Genomic DNA, 20258 nt, shown 5'->3' with positions numbered 1-20258 from the left:
GTCTTAATGTTTCGTCAATAATCGATGTTTCGTCAATAATCGATGTTTCGTCGATAAATATTTCTACAAAAACAATACTTTTTATTGTTATACATCACGTGTTATTTACATTTTACATACAAATTTAGAATAAACATTTTTATGCCAACTTTTCTACAAAATCTGTATTAAAGTCGTAATCATCGGATGCTGAAATGTTGAATTCTCCCAATTGATCCGCCAATTTAATAGTTGCTTTTTCTATAAAATTCAGATAACGATATAGATTAATTTTTAACTTTAAATAAGATAATGTGCCAAGAAGCAAACGCGTTCTTACCTCTCCTGGCTCGGTCTTTCTTCTCTTTCTTAAATTGTAGTTTATTAAGTTTATTCAATTTCTGATTACCCTCGATTTCAAAAATCGGATCTGTTTTCTTTTTCCTCGATTCGTTTACCTGTTTTTTCGATTTCTCCATTTTTTTCTCCAGTTTTTTCTTCAGTTTGTTTTGTATCTTAATTTGCTACAAAAATTATTATCGTTATAACTTAATCGGCAAGAGAATCGTAGTAAGAAAAGCTTTCTACATATATAAATGTATTAAATCTGACTTACCGCTTGTTTTTGTAAGTCAACCTCCATAGCAGATGCGACTGGACCAGAACTCGCGATTAATACCGGATCGATAGTTTCTTTATTTGCAGTTTCTTCTTCAAAATTATCGATCATCATTTTTTCTTCCGCAGCAAAACGTTCGATATCGAATTCTTTACTCATTTGGCTTACAATTTCTGCGGACAGGTGACAATTCGGCTCTTCAGGTGGAACGGTATAATACCTATTAGTAACGTGAATTATTATATGTCCAATAGATCATGTAATACAGCATTTCACAAATACCTTATTTTTCCAGAGTTCCAGTCATCCAAAATACTGCGCGCCGCTGCTGCCATATCAGGTATACCACCTTTTCTAAATTTCCCCATCCTGGTAGCTTTTGAAGCAAAGAATTCATCAGGCGTTGAAAATTCAGGTATGTTATACATTTCCATTATTTGTGGCTTGGAAACTCTTTTCAAAATAGCAGTTGCTGGTGTGTACGGATCTTTTAAAGATTGAATTTTGACTGCATTTTTTAGAGCCACTGAAGATTCGTCTGAGTTTTCTCCAGAATTAGCAAAGACTATTCCTGGAGAGTCTAGCAATTTTATTTTGGAATCTAATTGTACCACTTGCATTGCTTTCGTTATTCCTGGAGTACTTCCCACATTGCACGCTCTACTACGTTTCAGCGAATTAATAACGCTAGATTTACCGACATTTGGAAGCCCAACAATTCCAACTGTAATACTAGTTTTAATATTTTCGACGTTTCTACAATAATTTGCAAGCAGTGACAATAGTAACTCGGCACCAAAGCAGGTACCGCTTTGTATCATGCTTTCAGTTTTTTTCCCCAATTTTCTTCTACCCAATCTTTTAGCTTGGTCTTGAGTGGAAGCTTTAAATGCCACAGTTGGTAAACTCCCACGCAAATACGTTAACCATCGATCTAAATTTTCTCTGGGTACCAAATCTGCCTTATTTAGAACAATAACCAACTTTTTATTTTCTTTTGCGGACAGTACAGCTTCTTCAACCTATAACGTAAACCAGTTACTCGATACCTTATCGATGCTCATAATCAACATCATCATCGACATACCTGTTTACATCTTGTTCCCAAAGGATCCCGAGCATCGACAACTTCGAGAATAACATCAGCTGCCTTCAAAACTTTCCTGAATTCTTTGTAATAAGCTTTTAACGAATTTTCCTCTTTAACTAAAGCATCTTTTATTTTTTCATGCGTGGCATCTACTTCCATCTCTTGATGTTCCATTTGTTTATTCTTTGCAGCTGAGACTAATCCTTGAAGACCCGTTTTGGCAAGTTCTTCTCGCTTTTTTTGACGCGCAGCTTCACGTTGCTTTTGTTTTTCTTCTTCATGTTGCTTTTTCATAAGCTCTACTTCCTTAAGAATATCTTCCTTAAAAGGACATTGATTTGGGACTTCAATTACTTTTGGTTTTCCTACAAAATCAAAACAAACGATCAATATATTTTACAACTACTATTGTTAAAATGTAAATAACGCTTTAAACGTATAGTTGCAAATATTTACGTTTAGGATGCTTTTTTGCTTCTTTTCGTAACTTTCGATTGTGCTCGCGAACTTTTTTCTCGATTTTATATCTTTTTCGAGCTGGCATGCGCTTACTTTGTTTCTCTGCAATAAATATGATATTAAATAAACGTAAGAAGATAATTAACTACAGAAGAAGTGTTATATTTCTTAAAACAGATAAGATAAACATAACCTTCCACATATGTAATAAATAGATTGTATTAAAATAGTCTTATTATTAAACTTACTCAAACAGAATTTTGCCATTCTCGTAACTTGTAATACTAATTTTTGATAGTTACATACAATAACAAAATAAATGCTTTATTAAATGAACGATATACACTTGCACAGGTATCACGTGCACGTAACTATACACGCTAAAGTTAGGTTAAGAATCAGTCTGGGAAACATAAGAATAAAGAATATGCAGCTCATATCGAATTCAGTGCATGCCATATAAATATAATTATTTCCGTTTAATTCGGTTTTCGAAAATCACAAATAGCGTATGTGTTTCTTTTTAAATTATCGTTCTTTCATAAATCATAAATCATTTTTTAATATTCTTAATTTATTAAAAATGTATGGGAAATTCGTAGCTCATGAGAAGAGTTTATATTGGATCGTTGGACAAGTACACATCGTAGAAGTAAATTTGAGATTTAAAATGAAAATTAACAAGACAAAATTTGATCGTTTTGAACTCCACGAATTACGAATTAAATCAAAATTGCTGCGTCGCCGAGAGTAATAGAATGGTATGTAGAAATTTAAGTAGCTGTATGAGAAACTGAAAATTGTTGAAAGACAGTGAAAGGTACACTTGTATGCATATGAGAATTCTCACACTTTCATTCCGCCTCGCAAAAACTGGTTGTTTAGTATCATAGAGATGAGATCGTGGTAGTAAGGTCGGAATGGAAATTCTCATAAATTATTTCGTGCCGTGAAATCGTTGTTTCGTAGATTTTCATTGAACAAGTGATACAATTTCTCTATTCTTATTCGTGTAGCGTTACTTTCATAATATTAGTACTATTCCTACACGAAAGTTATTCATACCAAAAGTTATTCATACGGTGCTTTATTAAAAAACACGTTCCTTCTTTTTTTTCTTTTTTTAGATGATATAATAAAATATAGAGAAAAGATCTTTTCTTTTTAAACTTATAAGCTCGTCTAATGTTAGTCACATACCGTGTATTGTTTGCTAAAGAAAGGGAACAAGGAAACATTGGTATCTTCATAAGATCTTTGCCTGTATTACGATGAATCTTTCCTGATTAATATTCTATTCACAAGCTCGCGTGTTTTGTTCGAATTTAAGTGTTCCTAAGAAGCAAGAAAAAATTCCGCGTTTAGAATGCGCACATTCGAAAGACGTGCCCGTCTTTACATTCAATTCATTAGGAGGGAAGATGGTGGGGATAAGCGGGGACGTCGGCTATTGCCGATAGACGGCGTATGGCGGAGCAGTTCATTTCTGTAATGGCCGCTGTCTGGCGTTGTCGGTGAATCGGTCTCTTTTGTAGTCTCGCAAACGAAATATCGCATAGCATCGTTGTTTAGGAAAATTCAGTGCGCGGCAATCCACGTGACGAGAGGTGCGGTGTTCGCTGGTGCATAGTGTGTACAGTGATGTATATGTTGTGACTCGAGAACAGACGATCCGTCGAGAAAATTCAAATCGGATGTGCGCTGGTGTCCCACTGTTTACTCGGCTCACTGACCGTTCACGGTTCTAGATTGAGAAAATATCGTACTAGTAATAAGAAGATCGTGATCGCACGATATGCAATCGAGTATCGTGGGCTTGCGTCGCGTCATTTCGGAGTCGCCAGGTTCCATTGAGCGATGGTTCATCCTCGGACAGTAAACAAAAGTGACAGCGTGCAGATGCCGTTCGGTCATGCCTCCCGTCTCGTCTGTATTTGTCGATAGTATTTGACGCGCTGTTCTTCGCGAGCCCGAATTCTCTCACGTAGTTCAAGGTCTTCTAAAATCAACCTAACACCACGCTGCCAACAGGCCCAGGCAATTTCACGCCACTTTCGAGATCGAACGTGTGCCGAGCGTGTTCGTCACTGACAGTAACACTGACCGCGCTTTTCTCAGTTATCGCTCGCGTTGTTGTGTCTTTTTCAAGGACCTGTCCCATAATTTCCGACTCGAAAAAATTAACATCTTCGTAAGACTCGAAGCAAAAGAAACAGTGGACGCATCGTTTTCACTCCCGCAGGTATGTTGCTCCGATTACTGTCTCTCCATGCATTCGGAACACGGTGCATCGAGCTTTCTACTGTCTTTGTATTTTTTCTTTCGATCTAACGTAAGGGTCGTTGAATTATAGTACGGACTCTATGTATTCTCGAGAAGAAGTATCGCGATATTCCGTAATCAAGTATCGAGGACATTTACGCGATCCAATTATACGTATATTTGATTGCGATATGTAAACGCTATATCGATAACGTAAAAAATGTACTTTTGGCTGTGAAAATAATCGGTTTTACGAGTCGCTTTATCGAACAAAAATTTTCACCGAGCGATATTTTAGCGATAGTATCGCGTTTCTAGAACTAGAACGAGACACTGGACGTTCGTCGGAAAGCACTTTTTGTCCTGTAAAAACGCACCAGGCCGCAGCGCCGTGTTATATACCAATTAAATATAGCTGGCCTCTGGTAATTGCACCGTGTACTTTTTATCATAAATTGCATTTCTCGCGTGTGAAAACGGTCATCTGCCGCAACTGGTGGAAGAAGAAGTAGCGCTGCTTTGTAAATCAAATCGCCGTGTGCACCATGTAATGTATCACCGCGTATGCTCAGCCAACCTGCACACAGGTATCCGCATTATTTAACAAATCTGTTCGCATTCCCGGGCACGAGAACTTGGCCGTATCCACTGCGAGCCACGTTGTACGAGTACCGCCAAATATTTCTAGTATTTCGCACGTTGTCTATTCCTTCAATAAGACATCTAGTTTATCGTTGAAGAATTGCGAGAAAAGTTACTTTAATAGCAAGCGTAATTTCCATACACGACATATTCTTGAAAACATCGCCTCTATATCGGTCGTATACGGAAGCGAATGTATATATTCATATACATATGTATATATATAGGCATATATACATTATATCTATGTGTACGTATGTTCCCACCGAGTTTGAGCTAGGTCAGTGCGGCGAATCATCGCAGAGGGATGAATCTGATAAACCGCTCTTCATTTTTACAGCTTTCAATATGTATTTATTATATCAAGATTTTTGCAATTGAAACAGTTCGAACGTGTACAATCGGTAAGTGCATAATCGTTTCACTGACCGTTTTGTTGCGATCGAAAAGTGCATCGATATCGGTCACTATTAACTGGATTTGTAACGGGAAATAAAGAATCGAATGAAATTGTTTCAATTGCAAAAACGGAAGGAGATTAGCGTATTGACTAGTCTTGTGGGATGCAGATTTCTTCCAGAATAGCCAAAATCTCCTCCCCATGTTTCGAGGACGCTCGAAGAGGAGAGAGATGTGCCAAGTTTCGCCGCTGCGGATATTCCATGTGCTTCTCGAGTTCATCGACGTTGACTGGTTGCCGCACTGCGTCCCCTGCTAGGATCATGTCCTAGTCCACTGTGATTCCTCGATACGCGTGATCCCACTGCCAAAAGAGAGAGAGAGAGAGAGAGAGAGACGAGCGTAGCATACCGAAGTTTCAATCTGATCCTGACATGTCGGGCTACCGCTTCAAGGACGTAGCTCGTTGTCGCCTCGAGAGTCTTCCCGATCGAGAATCGACGACCTCGTTCGTTTGAACGGCGAATCAAGAGACGTTGTCACGTCCATCGACAAGACTGATAATCTGTGTAATGCAGCGCGCAAAGGCGACGACCTTCCGTCCCGATTCAAGCTGCTCAATCTTTTCACAATAACGGCGAAAATGTTCGGCAAGGTGCCACCGTCCAACACACCTGGACCGCCTTCGAACGATGGAACGTTGGTCAAGTCGTGCGCCAGACCCAGTGGAACCGCGTGTTTGCCGTGTTTCTCGGTCGACGAGACGCCAGCCACGCTCACCGAGGAAAAGTCGAAACCTTGGAGGCCGAAAGACCACTGTATGCCCGTAGTCTCCGAGGCACCCTCTACGGGAATAGAGGACAAGCAGAAGCTCTGGAGATCGAAGGAGAACTGTAACTCCTCCGTCGTCTTCGATCCACCTTGTATCACCGATGACAACTCGAAACCGAAGAGAGCGAAGGAAGGATCGTGCCCTGTGAACGAGTATCCGACTGTCACGGACGACAAGACGAAATCGTGGAGATCTAAGGAGAATTGCAACGTTAGCGTGGTACACGATGTAGCTACCTTGATCGAGGACAAGTCGAAAGTAAGGAGATGCAAGGAAACGTGCACGTCCTCCGAGTGTCTCGACGATAAAAAGCTTCGAAGGTCGACGAAGGAGTCCGGCGGTTCGTTGACGGTGGAGCCAGTTTCCATCGATGATAAATCCAACGTACGGAGAATCTCGAAGGACTCGAATAATACGGGAAGTGTCGATCTATATGGTAGTTCGCAAACTCCTACGTCTAATTTTTCCCAAACGTCGATCTCGTTCGTCGAGGTGAACAGACCTAGCAGGACCGAGTCGACTGGCTGCTCGGTCGCGAAGAACTCCTGCTCCAAATACTCGGCCAAGGAGATTTCTGGCCACGGAAGAAGTCACACGGTGGCGAAGGCGACGAGCTACGGGAAATCTTCGAGTTGCGCGTCGACCAGTGCCACGAAATCGCAGAGGGTGTTTGGTTCCACTAGTCTGAGCAGTTTGAATGTCGACTCCGGCTCGAGAGACTCGTCGAAGTTGGCGAAAAAGCACGTCGGTCCGAACCGCGATTTTCTCGCTGGTAAAGAGCAACATTTACCCGCAGGAAAGTCTATTTCCAGAGAGACGCAGAGGAGTGTCGCGCAGGCTGCACCATTGGCGGCAAGCAAACAATCTACCGCGAAGCCTTCGGACGCAGGACATACGGTGTCGAACGGCAAGAGTCGACCCGTCTCGGAGTCTAACAGCGAGCTAGGTGACTCACCGATGGACTTCACCGCGATTTCTGTGATTCAGTCGACCGATGAATCTTGCCAGAAGTCGTCCGCGAAATCGTACGCTGCCAACAACGATATGATGGAGTTGGTGGTTTCGGCAACCTCGTCGTCGGGCGCTTACGAGCAACGAAATTGCAGAGGGGACTTTACCACGTCCACACCGTCGAAGGACTGGATGAAATCCAACGGCGACGCGTTGCAAAGTTGCATTTCCTGTTTGCCGCAAGATCTTCCAACGGAGCTGCAGTCTTCGCCCCGAAGTTACAGGGAACGAGAAAAGTGCCGTGATCCATGGCGACCCACCGAAATGGAAAGCAATATTTGCAACCTGAATGTGTGTCCTAGTGATACGTATCAGGATACCGGCTCGAAAAGGAGGACAGGTGCTTCCTGCCAGGCGTTGAGGCATGCGGTTGCCTCGTTGAACCGATTGGATGACTTTTATATGGAGAAGATCGGTGCCGGATTCTTTTCGGAAGTGTTCAAGGTAGGACCAAGTTTCACGTATCGCTTTATCGTTATAACCATATCGACTTTGGATTATCCAAGGATGATAAAGAAGTATCGCGGATCGCGTTTAAACTATAAATTACGATTTGCGTTTCGGCGAGTACTTTAGCGAATGGAGAAAAGTAACAGGATCGCGATGAGTCGTTGGACGTGTTTCCGATGCGCGGACGTGTTTCATAATAGAGCCATTATCGCGAATATTTTTCTCGGAACGATATTCTCGGCTCGTTTCTCGCCGAGGAATGTACAATTAGAATACGAATAATAATTAGGCATAATGATTAGGAAAGTTTTCTCTTTGATATAACGCCGTTTTGGTCACTTTTTCCCTACATTTCATTTTCTTTTTCTTTACCTTTTAAATACATTATGTATTATCACGCGCTTTAGTCGCTCGCTTCGCAGTACAGAGCAGCGGCGTTATCTTGGCAATTGTTAGTAGACTAACATCAGCGAAGATTAGATACGAATGCGTGCAATAATTCCAAGGCGTTCTCTCTAAATTAATTCCATCCGTAACCATGCGGTTACTCGTTTTTTAACGAGCAGTCAAACGTTTTTCCCTCTAAGATCTTCGTGCATAGAATTCCTCGATTTCATTTGTAAACAATTGCACGATTTTTGGTCCAGTGACTGCACCTTTGCAAATTAATTAGCATTCGCTCGAAACGATGAAATAAATTCAAGCAGCTGGCAGCGATTGCTTACCTACTTGAGTTTCTTTCGACGAATTTTCTTCCACAAATTTTCATGGAAAGTATTCGTATATTCATTGGAAGGTGAATTAACAACGCCATCGTAAACGGTAGGATAAATTGTCATTGGAATAACGGTACCCACTCGGAGAAAATGGCAATTAACCATATAGAAAGCTTCCCGTATATGGTACGTCCAATAATCAATGCTAAAGGCAATTTAAGTAAGTGACACGGTATATTTTTTCGCCTACGTTATTCTTCGATCAAGCGGTTGATTAAATTTAGCGGGTGATCAAATTTAATTTGAAATGAAATTTGAATTCGAAGGAAAAAGGCGATAACTGTTTGCGAGCGAGGCACACGTCGTACTACTTTATGTACACAATGTGTAAGTAGTTGACAATATGAAATATCGCATCGGACCAAAGTGACTACTCAGCCAAAAACATTTGCCACGAGGTAAAAGATCCAAGGATGGATTTGCGCCTTACATCGCGAACAAAACGTTGTGACATAACGAAAGGTGGAATCATGGCCACATTTGCGTAAATCACGCTCTTCCCTCTTCCGAAGCTTCGTTAGACGCGATTCATGAAAAATCATCTGCTCGTATCTATGTTGGTTAGGGCTGGCTGCAGCTCGTCGACTTTTTACGCACCTGGAGCATCGAACACAAGCCTTTCGTATTCATTCTACCGAGCCAGGTGCTAGGCATAACTTCTCGTTGCTTTCGTGACAGATTATTTATTCCTGTTATGGAACTTTTTACGCGCAGCGGAACGTTACATCGTTTAAACAGCCTAACGGCACTTAAGAAATGACGCGCAACTTTTTTCCCCGTTTTTGTCCGATATTTCTAGAAATTATTCTCCTTCGTATCCAACAACGTTACGTAACGGTCAACGTGGAAAATTCGCGCTAAATCATAGGTGAATTTCACATCGCACAGGTTGAACCGCGTAATGTACCATAATGCGCAGAAGTAGGTTTCTGCTGGTACGTACGTAGATACGATGTTCTGCAAGGATGCTATAAGTCACAATTTCCCCCTAGTCTGCAACCACTTCCTCTATTGCGCCTTCTTTATTCTCTATCTTCTCCACGGCACTGTTAACCGCTGCTTTTCTTATCCTCGCGTATCTAGCACCGTGTAGCGTCGTTTCGCCTTTGCTTCTCTCTCGGTGCTCTTTTCCACGCGACTAACAAACACGCACGTACGTAGCCTACGTATCCTGGAAGTGTCTTCGAGCGCGCGCGTAATTTTGCACGTAGCCGAATGCGCTGGTGACGATAGAAAGTCGGTCCGGTTCCGTCGGAGGCAAAACCTGCAATTTGCCGGGCATTCGCGGACGACTCGAGGACGACCGCGTCAGTGTCATCGGAAGCTATCGAACCGAGCCGAGAATCTTGACGAGAGCGTCGTTTCTCATCGGCTAGGTACGATATAAATAGGTCAACAGGAAATCGAGTACGGCCCGTGGTGTGACGACGACGATTCTCCCCGAGCCCACGTATCGCGAGCATTCTGTTTAAAAATAAATCCATCGCGTTCTCCGGCGTTCTGGAGGGTCCTTGCGATTTGTACCGTAGGTCAAAGTCTTCTGAACTTTCGCGCTCGAACGGTGCAAGAGCGCGCCCCAACGTCTTGTCGTTATCGACGCTACTTTCCATTAACGAAGTTATTTAGCAGAATTTGTAGAATCACGTGGTCCCGTAGCCGCGAACCTGGTCATCGATAGCTTACCGAAAAGTGTGTCGACGCGTAGTTGAAAATTTATCAACGTTGTCGTACTTTTCTCCGAGAATTAACGTGCTGGAGGTCGTGTCCTTGGCAGCTCGGAATCGTTACGCGAGATTCGACGCGAGTCAATTTGCGCGAAAGTTTCAGCTCGGTGAAAGTCACGAAAGTCGTTCGAAGAAATTGAAAAAAAAATTGGAAGGACCTGACCGCGCGAGCCCCGATTCACGAACAGAGGAACGCGATTCGATTTCGGAGGTCACGAGTTCTTGGCAACCGCACGCGATCTCACGACTAGAGCCAACATTTTGGCAGACCACTTCCTCCGCTCCAGCCCCACCGAAGAATTCGTCGTTTAACTCGACTCTATACCACCGACTATGCACGCACAGCAGGCGCATCAGCCTCTTCTTCAACCACTGTCCGGCCTGCGCATCGTTAGAGAGATCAACCGCGTGTACAACGTTGCATTCCTCTGACGGAACTCGATTTGTATTTCGAGACAGGAATCTTACCTATCGCCGTAATCGTTGTCGACAGAGAACGATGTAACAACTGGTTTCAATGAGCCATCAAATCGACCGATTATTGCGTGCTTTTTAAGCATCTGGACAACCAGTTTCGTTCCAACGGACCGATGGAACGTGTTATGCGGCGGTAGCTTCCTGGATATAGCAAGGTCGTAAAATCGGCCAAGCAATGGAGTTTTCGTGCATATTAAGCATTTAGATCGTCAGGAAACCGGCAACGATGCTTTTCGATTCAAATCTTTGATGTTTCGCGGAGGTCTTATCAGTCTCTGCACACTATTGCCGTAAAATTTTATCGTGTCGCATTTTTTCACCAATAACGTTGTAACGATATTGCACTTTGTTTCTACGACGGATATCCCCCGCAGCCAGCAGTGTATCTTTAATATTTCAACGTCTTTTTTTTCGTCTGTTTGCTTATTTTCATTCACTTGCAAGAGCTACCGTATTAAAGAACTACAACGCAAGAAATATAACGACGTTATAAAAAGCTGACAGGCGTTAGAATTTGTAAGTAAGCACGTTCGAACGTCTGGGCAGGCGAATTGACAGAAACCTGAGAAGGTAAGGGTGCGAAACATCAGTTAGGGTGGCATAAAGTACACTTTAAACGTGGTTCAGGGTCTCGCGAAGGTCGTATACGTGATAATATACATTGTATAACAAAGGGCGTTTTTTGAACAGCTGAATCTGAACGTGATTACGAAAGCATAATATTTGGAGTAATGTCAAACGTTAAGTAATTGTTTCGCAATTGTAAAAGCGTCTAGAATAATCAAACTGTCCACGAACGTGTATTGTGTTGGTTGAAACGCGTTGGAGAACTAATGACTCGAAATGTTCTCGGATGGATGCTCGTTGAAAGATATTTTCTTTCAAATGTGGAACGCCGTTGCGCTGAAACGTTCGCACTTTGTATGCCATCCGATTCAGGTAGCTCGACAAAGTATAAAACGCGAAATTCGACTTTCGCGTTTCGTGAACGAGCCCGTTAATCATAATTATATCTCGCGGACGATACGGCATGATATATTTGCCTGGAAAATTTGATCTCAGCTCGTCCCTCACATTCCACGTGCACGCGTATTCTTGGTCTTCCTACTCCTCTTTCTTTTTCTGTTTATTCTCTAGAAAAAGTCAACACGAACAAGTTATAATTAAAAGGACAGGTGGAACGCAGTCGCGTTCGACAAATGTTTAATCGGAGATTTCTCTGCCAGCTTTCTCGATCGTGATTCCGTGGTGACTCTCAGAAATTGAACGACGAAACTGAGGCTACCATGGCCAAAGAAAAAGGAAAACAGCCGCGAAAGCGGAGGAGCTGAAACAGAGAGAGGGAGAGAGAGAGAGAGAGTAACGAAAAGATGCTCCAGATCTATTTTTGCGTCCCGTTCAACTTCGATCCTTGTCTCGCCGCTCTTCTTGGCTGATGAATCTGAAATTTTGAACTAAACTACACTGCTTCGAAATCGCTGACCATCTCTGTATGATTGGGAAGATAACCTCGATCATGGAAGTGAAATACGCTTAGTAATTCAACATGTGGACTTAAGAACACTCGAAAGTGCTCAAGAATGCCGAGGAATTCTCGCGACAATTTTTATATAACGAGCTTCGAGCTCGATCGTCGTCAGATTGTCGCCCATCCGAAGATAAACGAGGCTAACAAACGTGTCGTAAGATTCTTCGAAAACGGTCGACAAACGATGGGCGATTGCAAAATCCGTTTTATAGTTGGCGGTTTTTCGTTTAAGATATATCGGCCTTGTTATCGTTTGCGTTAATGAGTTAGCAGAATCTCGCGTGCAATTAAAACCTGTTACGAACACCGGAAATTTCGAAGCGAATTTGAGCTACAACAGCCGTGTTAATATCGAAGTAAACTTGTTTGTAATCCACTAAATCGTTGGATTATGAATAAAACATGCGAGAAACGTTATTCGCGTTCCGTCTTTCATTGCGGATTTTCTAAACGAAACGACCGCGCTTTGTTATTTCGAATAACGGTTAGTTCGCCTTATGGAAACCTTGAAACGAAATCGTCTTTATCTGCTTCCACTATCACGACCACTAGACTGCATGAATGACACTGCTTCATAAGGTGTATTTCGCTTCGTCGTTTTTATCAACTGATGTACTTATATACGCGCAGAGCGGCAATTGTACGATGTTCGACCATGAAAAATCCTCCTTGTAGAAAAGTCGGTGTCGCGTTGAAACCGTAGATCCTAGAACTGGACGATCTTCGGTTAGAGAAACTTTTTGCCCCCATCAATTTCACGATTTACTTTCATAGTTCGAGTCCGCGTATCTCGAACAAGACCAGGTCTCGCGTGTTCCCGTAACGCGTTTTACAATTGTGCGAATTTACACGTCTATACGTGGCCGGTCGAGTCGGACACTTTCCTTATTTCTAATTCCGTCGACGCGAATAAAATGAAATTGGCCGGGACGCGCCAGCGCCATTCGCTCTCCTTGCAAAACCTATTTGAATTTTACGTAACCCGCTAATTATACAGCCAACCTTGCTGGAATTTTCTCCGAGTATAGCCGACGCGAACGTTTTCCTCGTTTCCGAGAAGCTTTATCGAGCTCGTTGATCTAAGACCATTGGATAATTCGGAACACGTATTTAAAAGTCGATCTTTCCTTCCGTCGATCTAGATCGAGAACGGAAAAATGCCAAGACTATGGAATCGAAGTATCGTGAACGTTTTTTCACGCGAAACTTCGTTACGGACGCGTGACGTTCGATAAAGCAAAGGAAACTAGAACAAGGGAACCTAAGGAGCTGGAGATTGTTTTTTCCATATCGAATTTATTATCGCCGTAAAAATCACGACGTCCTTGGAGGCGCATCGGCTTCGATGGAATGCGGTTATTATCGTCGTGGTAATTCCTACGTTTATGCTTGCGGATATAGTTTCAGGACAGTCGGTGGAAATGCAGTAAATAACCGGTAATGACACGCGTGATGACAGACTGCGTTATTACGGACATGCTTCGCGGAAACCCAGCAGGTATCGAAATAAGGTCGTTTCACCGCGAATCTCCTTCGGTTCGATCGTCCTTTCGTATACGTTCCACTTCCCATGTCTTCTTTATTTGTCCTTTTGCTGATTTTTCTATCCAGTAAACTTTGTTTATCCTCTTTTATTTTCGTTCGAGTTGTCGTTCAAGTTCTTAATCGGGCTATTCGAAAAAAGATAGAACTTTAGAATTCCATCGAGAAAGGTTTCATCGCTTATCGCACTGAATTACAAAGTCCGTGGAAATCACGCGTTCCACGCTGTCTCGAAACGCAATTTAACTAAAATATACATATGTGAAACGCGAGGGCTTGATGCCTCGGAGAAAGTTCTTACAGCTGCAGTTTATGCACGCGCTTTGACATCGACTGATGAGCCGCAAACAACTCTACTCGTCGGTACATTGAACGTAATAGCACCTTCGACGTAAATTTGCAACGCATCTCGTCGAACGCTGTTCTCTTTGCTCCGTCTTTGATAACTATTTCTATTTAGATACAGTTAGGTAGCATCTCAGGTGCAAGAATTCCAAATTCCAAAAGATTCAAGCATTTTCGATTTATACGAGGAAGATCGTGGTTTCGTAAATTACTTTTAGTCAAACGGTTGAATTATTTTATTTATTTTCTAAATATGGCAACAGCAAAATCCTCTAAAAGTCGGTATAATTGTCGATCAAAATATATAGATTAATATTAAAAGACCGGAATTCAAACAATGCGATTTTCTTGATTCGATGTTTTATTTTAGCAGCCTTCGTCGAAAAACGAGGAAAACCAAAACGATAACCCCTCGACTTTTCAAATAATACTTTGTAAATAACAATGCGATTCGCAGTTTACGAAATCCATTGAATTTCATCGAAAGAAATACGCGGGCGTCCGATCGATCTTATCCGGCGATCCTTATCGCATCGAAGCGTCGATCAACTCTCGGTAACGTCGAATCGGTTTCAATTGCGCGAGCAAAGGAAAAGAAAAGCGTCGACCACGCGAAGTATCGTTTGCCTGGAATTTAAAATGCGGTTCGCTCGTTGTAATTAACGCATGCAACGATACACTGATCGATCTTAACGACGCGCCTTACGGTATTAATACGCTCCGTGATATAATTGTCGCATGACTGGCGCGCCAATTAAGCAAACTTCGAGTCCGTGTATCAAAGTGTTCGATAGCGACGCCGGGATCAAAGCAAAGCGAGTCGTTCGTTCCGGTGTTGCAGCAAATACCGTGTGCACGATATGACAACGGGATCACGCGTGATCGTACTTTTACCTCTTTGAGAACTGTTTCTCCTCTGAAACACGACGTTACGTATGATTTCGATAAAAGACGCGGTACAATATCCAGACGGATGAAAAGAATTTTTCTTTCGTTTAATGTACAATGCTGTTACGGTGTCGATCCTGTAGAGTATAGAGCGTAGAACGTATACGCGATGCAGAGTTGCAGCCGACCATTATAAATATTAAGCTTAGGGCGAAAGAATTTGTCCACGACCTGGATAACTTAATTGGACAAAGTCCCGGTTCAGCGATCCAGCTAGCCGCTTCTCTTCTCCCCTAAAAAACACCGGTTAATTTCTCCAATTCTCCTAATCGAGTAATTTCACCGCTTCATATATCCTATATTTATTCCTTTCAAGCCACTTGCGTAACGCACGCTTCCGTTCTCAAAATAATGACATCGTAGGAGGGAACAACAGGTCGCCGACTCTAATAACATGCAGGTGTGCTTTTCACGGTAAAGCGGTAAGAGATACAGGCGTTGCAAAGGATCGATCGAAGAGACGATGGAGCAGGGATCTAAGAGGGGATCGAGAGTGGTTCGAGAGGTCGAAGGTGTCGCGTGCTCGCGCCAGAGACCTTCGTAAGGCCGCGGCGAAGCGACAGGCGAACGATCTGTCGGAAGTAGCCTCTCTTTCACTGCGGTGGCCTCACGTAGCAGATAGAAACGACCGACCTTGCTTGCGAGCGTTCGAAGCCCGCGTTCACCGCGGCATTTCCTTCCTCCGACGAAATAAGAATGCTCGAAGCAGACGAGAAAGCCGGTCACGCCGCGTTGGCCATGGAGTACGAACACTCTCTAATGAGCCTCTGTTACGGGTTCTCGTTCCTCGCTCATTTTCGTTCTACGACCGATTCATTAGCCAGCGAGATACGACCAGGTGGCCGGCCAACGTCCTATCGTGGCTCATTCCCGATTCGCGATTCAAAATCCTCTCTCTTTCCGCGGCCTCCTACGAAAATCGCCGGAAGTTCACGCCGCCGCGGCTGCCTTAATCGTGAGCACGATATTTCGAAAGTGACGGAGTTTCTTCGCGTTCTCGCCAGTTCCGTACTCGATCCTCGATAACCGCGCAAGTTTCGTACGCGTTAGCCGCCGAGGATGATCGAGGCGTTTCGCTACCCTCGCAAAGTTCCTTCGAACCACCGAATAAGTAATCGAATGGTAACGGATGGTAATCCCGTTGACCCAGAAACCGGTCGTAACGCTGGAAACGTGGAGCCAAGCGGCGATATTTGACCGAGGATTATTCAATAGTTTCGCAATGATCGTTACAGCGCGTTGTTTCGTTGAACGCGGGTATTAATGAAACGAAACTAAAATCGTGCGAACGCATCGAAAACGAGTAGGATTTTTATGCAGGTATGTTAACGACTGTTACGAGCTCGCCTACGATTATATTTAAATTGATCGAACGGGGAGGAAAGTCGAGAAATCTGTCGTTGACTCGTATTGCTCGATCTTGGGAGAAATCTTCGTCGAGCGTCGGTATCTCGGAATCTCTCGCCTATCAATTCGATTCTCGCGAAACTTTCATCCCCGTATTTAGAGATAATTGCTAAATAATTCATGCATTATGATCCCGTAAACAACCAATAATCGTAATAATTTCGCCTTTTATCCGACTGACCGAGCGCTTAATTTTCTTTGGGTAACTTTTACTTACGAGTGTAAAAGCGAGACTGGAATTTAATAGAAAAAGGTTCGATCTGGCCTGGATAGTCAGCGTACTGAAATTTATTGGTTCCGCCGCGAAATAGGCCCGTTTCCGCTTGGCTGCGAAGTAAAATGTCGTTGTTCGGCCCAAAATGTTCCGTGACTCTCGATTTAATCCGGCTGTGATCGACGAGATTCGAGAGCGAGGAAAATGTCGCGTTACCGCTGGGAAATTCACGTTTATTAGACTCGTGAGTCGTTCCGACGACATGCAAATCCGGCAAGAAGTACGACTGGTTCCACCGTAAAAGTGGCGAAGTTGTCTTGGAAAACCGGTCGTATATTTCACCGTCGATCTTTCGCGCCAACTTTGAAGCAATCCGTAACCGTCCACCTAAATAAAGGAAAACAACGAAGCGTTTCGACTTTGCACAATGGTAACCGATTCGTGAAATCGGGAGAACACGGTGATCTCGAATTAGTTTTGTAATTTAACAGCGAATCGAAGCGGTTCCAATAAGAATACCGATGAAATCGAGCGAGAACGAGAGTGCGTACCGTTCGCCAGACTCCAGTTGCCGGTTTCTTTAACCTTTAACGATGTTAATTTTACGCTAAACTTTCCTCGCGTGGCAATTAGCAGTGCTAATTGCCCGGTAATTATACGGATCTACTTTTGTATTCTTTGTCCTTCTCTAAACTTCGTTACGAGATTGGACAAAAGAATCGTGTTCCACCGTGTTGATCGTAATATACTTGGAAATATGGTAGATCCTAATGCGATATCGATGTCATAAATATTCTTGTTAACAAATCATACTCCAATTTTTTATTTCCTCGCCTAATAAGTATCTCGAACATGCGTTCATTCTCTAAAGGATTATTAGATTACGGTATGCGAACGATTCGAAAGGACAGACTTCCCCATATTTAATCGATCTCGAAGCAAATCTACGACGTGCAATTTATTGACAAGCTAAAACCATAAAAGGAGATTAAGCTCTTATAGGGAAAGCCGATCGACATTCACGAAGAGAAACTTTTTGTTAAAAAGTGATCGGAAAAAATATTAATATAGAAACTCTGTCAGAGAAAGTGCGTAGCGCGAGGCGAGAAAGAAATTTATCGCCGCGGTGTCTCGCGATCGGTCGTCAGAGAAATCCTCATCGATGCTCGTATCTTGAAATGTGCTGCATCGTCTCCTTCGATTTGTCTTGTTCGATCGATCGACGATCGTACAGCGTGCCTGCTGCGAGATCGGCTGACTATCGCGCGCAGATTCTTCCAATTCCAAACGACGATTTTTCGCTGAAACTTTGGACGGGTGCGCTGCATCGCCGGGAAAAAATCGTGAACTTGTAAAGCCTTTCAAGGCATGGCCTTCGAGCCGTACGTTCTTAATTGGTAAATCGCTCTTAATAGAATCGTAGCTTTCCACGAAGTGAGTTAGAACCATTCGCGTCGACAATTTTCTTTGAAATTTTCGAACTTTCCCGTTCGCATCGTCAATTCGGTTCAACCATGGCGCGAGCAACTGCGAATCCGTTTCTACATTCGTTTCAACGATCTTCTATTTTTCTAGCGAAAATGCTACAAAACAATTTGGAATCCCTGTTTTTATTACTAGTAATTTGTAGTTTATATACGGACGTTTTAGGTATTCAAGCTTCTACACACTTGTTGATTTTGGCATTTTCATGTGTCTACGTAACGATCAATACCGATCGCACATTTCGTAGATTTGTATGAAACTTTTTTTCTACTTTTTGATTTTATCGTGCTACTTCCATTCTCAGATACTCACGTACACGAGTGAATCACATCGCTGAAAATAATTCATGGCTCACCTACTTAAGAACTTATCGTTCGCTAAAAGGCCAAAACACTCCACAAGTTCTTTACATAGTATAACGCACCCATTCATCGCTGCTACTTAAATACGCCGCCACCAACTGCATCGCATTACATCACAATTCGCATGATAAAAAAGAAGGGGAGGATCAAATGCCAGGCAGTATTTTTGGCCCTTTTTTCTTTTTTTCAAAATTTCAGCATATCCGAATTTCAAAACTCTCTTGGCGAGCGTTAGTGTTACGTATTCGCGAATTCACAGACCGGGAAAAGGAAGAAAGCGATTTTAGAAAATAATCGAAAGTGTTCTCTGCACGATATAAAAATAAGACAAAGAAAAAATACCAGTCTCGGTGCAGTGAACTTTTCGTTAAGCGGGCGATCTCGCGTAAACGCAACCCTACTTGCGGTTGACTTTCGAAGTTGGAAACTTCGTGTCACGGCACGCTGCGTGAACTTTGAACTTTTCGAATCACTCTCCCTCCACTCGTTTTAATTGGTGCGTGGATTTTAATTATGTCGAGGTTTTCCCCTTCGTCGACGTACGTCCGCGTATCTGTGATTTCCTTCGTCGTGCCATTCGACGCACGTCGAGCGCGAAAGTTGACAAATCGTTGCCCGTTCGGGGGATTGAAAGAGCTACGGATCGGGGAAAATGATGGATGAGCAACGATCCCGATTGTATTTTTATCTTCGATGCAAGAAGGCGTCGTTGAAGATGTCTCGCGTGGAATAGCCGTGATTGCAGAACATTCGCGCGTTCCACTTATCGTTAATTAACCCGATAATTCGCGCGATTAAGATACCACAAAAATAGCTCATCGTTCATTTCTCATCCGTGGTCACCGCAGTGCGGCTACAAATAGACGCTGTTGACCTTTGTCGGTCTGCCGTTTTACAAACCGGCCCGTTCAATAAAACTATTAAACATCGTGTTTGCCCTTTAATTGCCGTGACGGCCATAATTGCTCGGTAAATTCGCGATCCTGCCGTTATCTCGTTGGATCTACGGCGGCAATTTAGCGGCAATACGTCGTTGGACTTATTAAATCGAGTGAAAAATCAACGCTGTAAATTCGTCGGCCGTTTCATGCTCGAATTAACTTGCCAGATGACGATCTCTCGCGGAGGTTCGCACGGGGATCGGTACTTGCTCGGTAATCCAGTCTCCGACAAAGCCGTGCAACGTTAATGGAAGTTCTGCGGTGATAGAGGCCTTTCAGGGCTGCCTTTTCCCGGAAGCCTTTGAATCCTCGAAATCTTCGACGCGCTCTAGCCGTCACTTTTAATCTTCGCAGTCCCTTTTTCTCGATCCGAGGTTCACCGAACTCCAAGAGAGTATGTCGTAAAATGCCGTGCATTTCCTACGCTATAGTCCATCCTTTGCATACAACATCGCATAACATACGGATATTTTCAACCGCATGAATCCAACTGTCAAACGCAAATTACTTTTCACATACTGATCACGACGTATATTGCGATTTATAATTTCTTCTTAATCTATCCATTTACGACGACGTGTCTCCTAGTTTTACGGTACAACTTCCTTCGTGCGAACTCCATTTATTTGAACGAAATTGCGGTTAGCGTCGATTAAACGAACTTCTACTTGTTGAATCCATTTAGCTGAACGCGAATTAGCATTATACGAACGAAAAGTGGATAACTGACGATGCGGAGAATAAATGGATTTATATTACATTTACA

General features: G+C 43.0%; 2 protein-coding genes across 2 annotated transcripts in view; one reads left to right on the top strand and one right to left on the bottom strand.

Annotated features, from left to right (window-relative positions):
• Nucleotides 1-58: 58 nt before the first annotated feature.
• On the bottom strand, nucleotides 59-2542 carry Ns1 (Nucleostemin 1). The gene is made up of 7 exons (XM_033342792.2): nucleotides 2396-2542; nucleotides 2145-2249; nucleotides 1686-2053; nucleotides 881-1620; nucleotides 596-818; nucleotides 320-503; nucleotides 59-240 (listed from the first exon to the last, which is right to left on the bottom strand). Exons 1-7 carry the CDS (start codon nucleotides 2412-2414, stop codon nucleotides 140-142), a joined length of 1740 nt encoding a protein of 579 aa, XP_033198683.2. The 5' UTR covers nucleotides 2415-2542; the 3' UTR covers nucleotides 59-139.
• Nucleotides 2543-3631: 1089 nt separating this feature from the next.
• Nucleotides 3632-20258, top strand: part of cdi (serine/threonine kinase) — a 31197-nt gene continuing 14570 nt past the window's right edge. The window contains exons 1-2 of the mRNA XM_033342790.2: nucleotides 3632-4389; nucleotides 5621-7737. Of these exons, the coding sequence (XP_033198681.2) occupies nucleotides 6094-7737 (1644 nt within the window). The 5' untranslated portion in view covers nucleotides 3632-4389; nucleotides 5621-6093. The remainder of the gene's footprint in view (nucleotides 4390-5620; nucleotides 7738-20258) is intronic.

This window comes from Bombus vancouverensis, chromosome 18, assembly GCF_051014615.1.
Source record: "Bombus vancouverensis nearcticus chromosome 18, iyBomVanc1_principal, whole genome shotgun sequence".
Taxonomy (NCBI): domain Eukaryota; kingdom Metazoa; phylum Arthropoda; class Insecta; order Hymenoptera; family Apidae; genus Bombus; species Bombus vancouverensis.
This window is presented reverse-complemented; position numbering and strand designations above follow the sequence as displayed.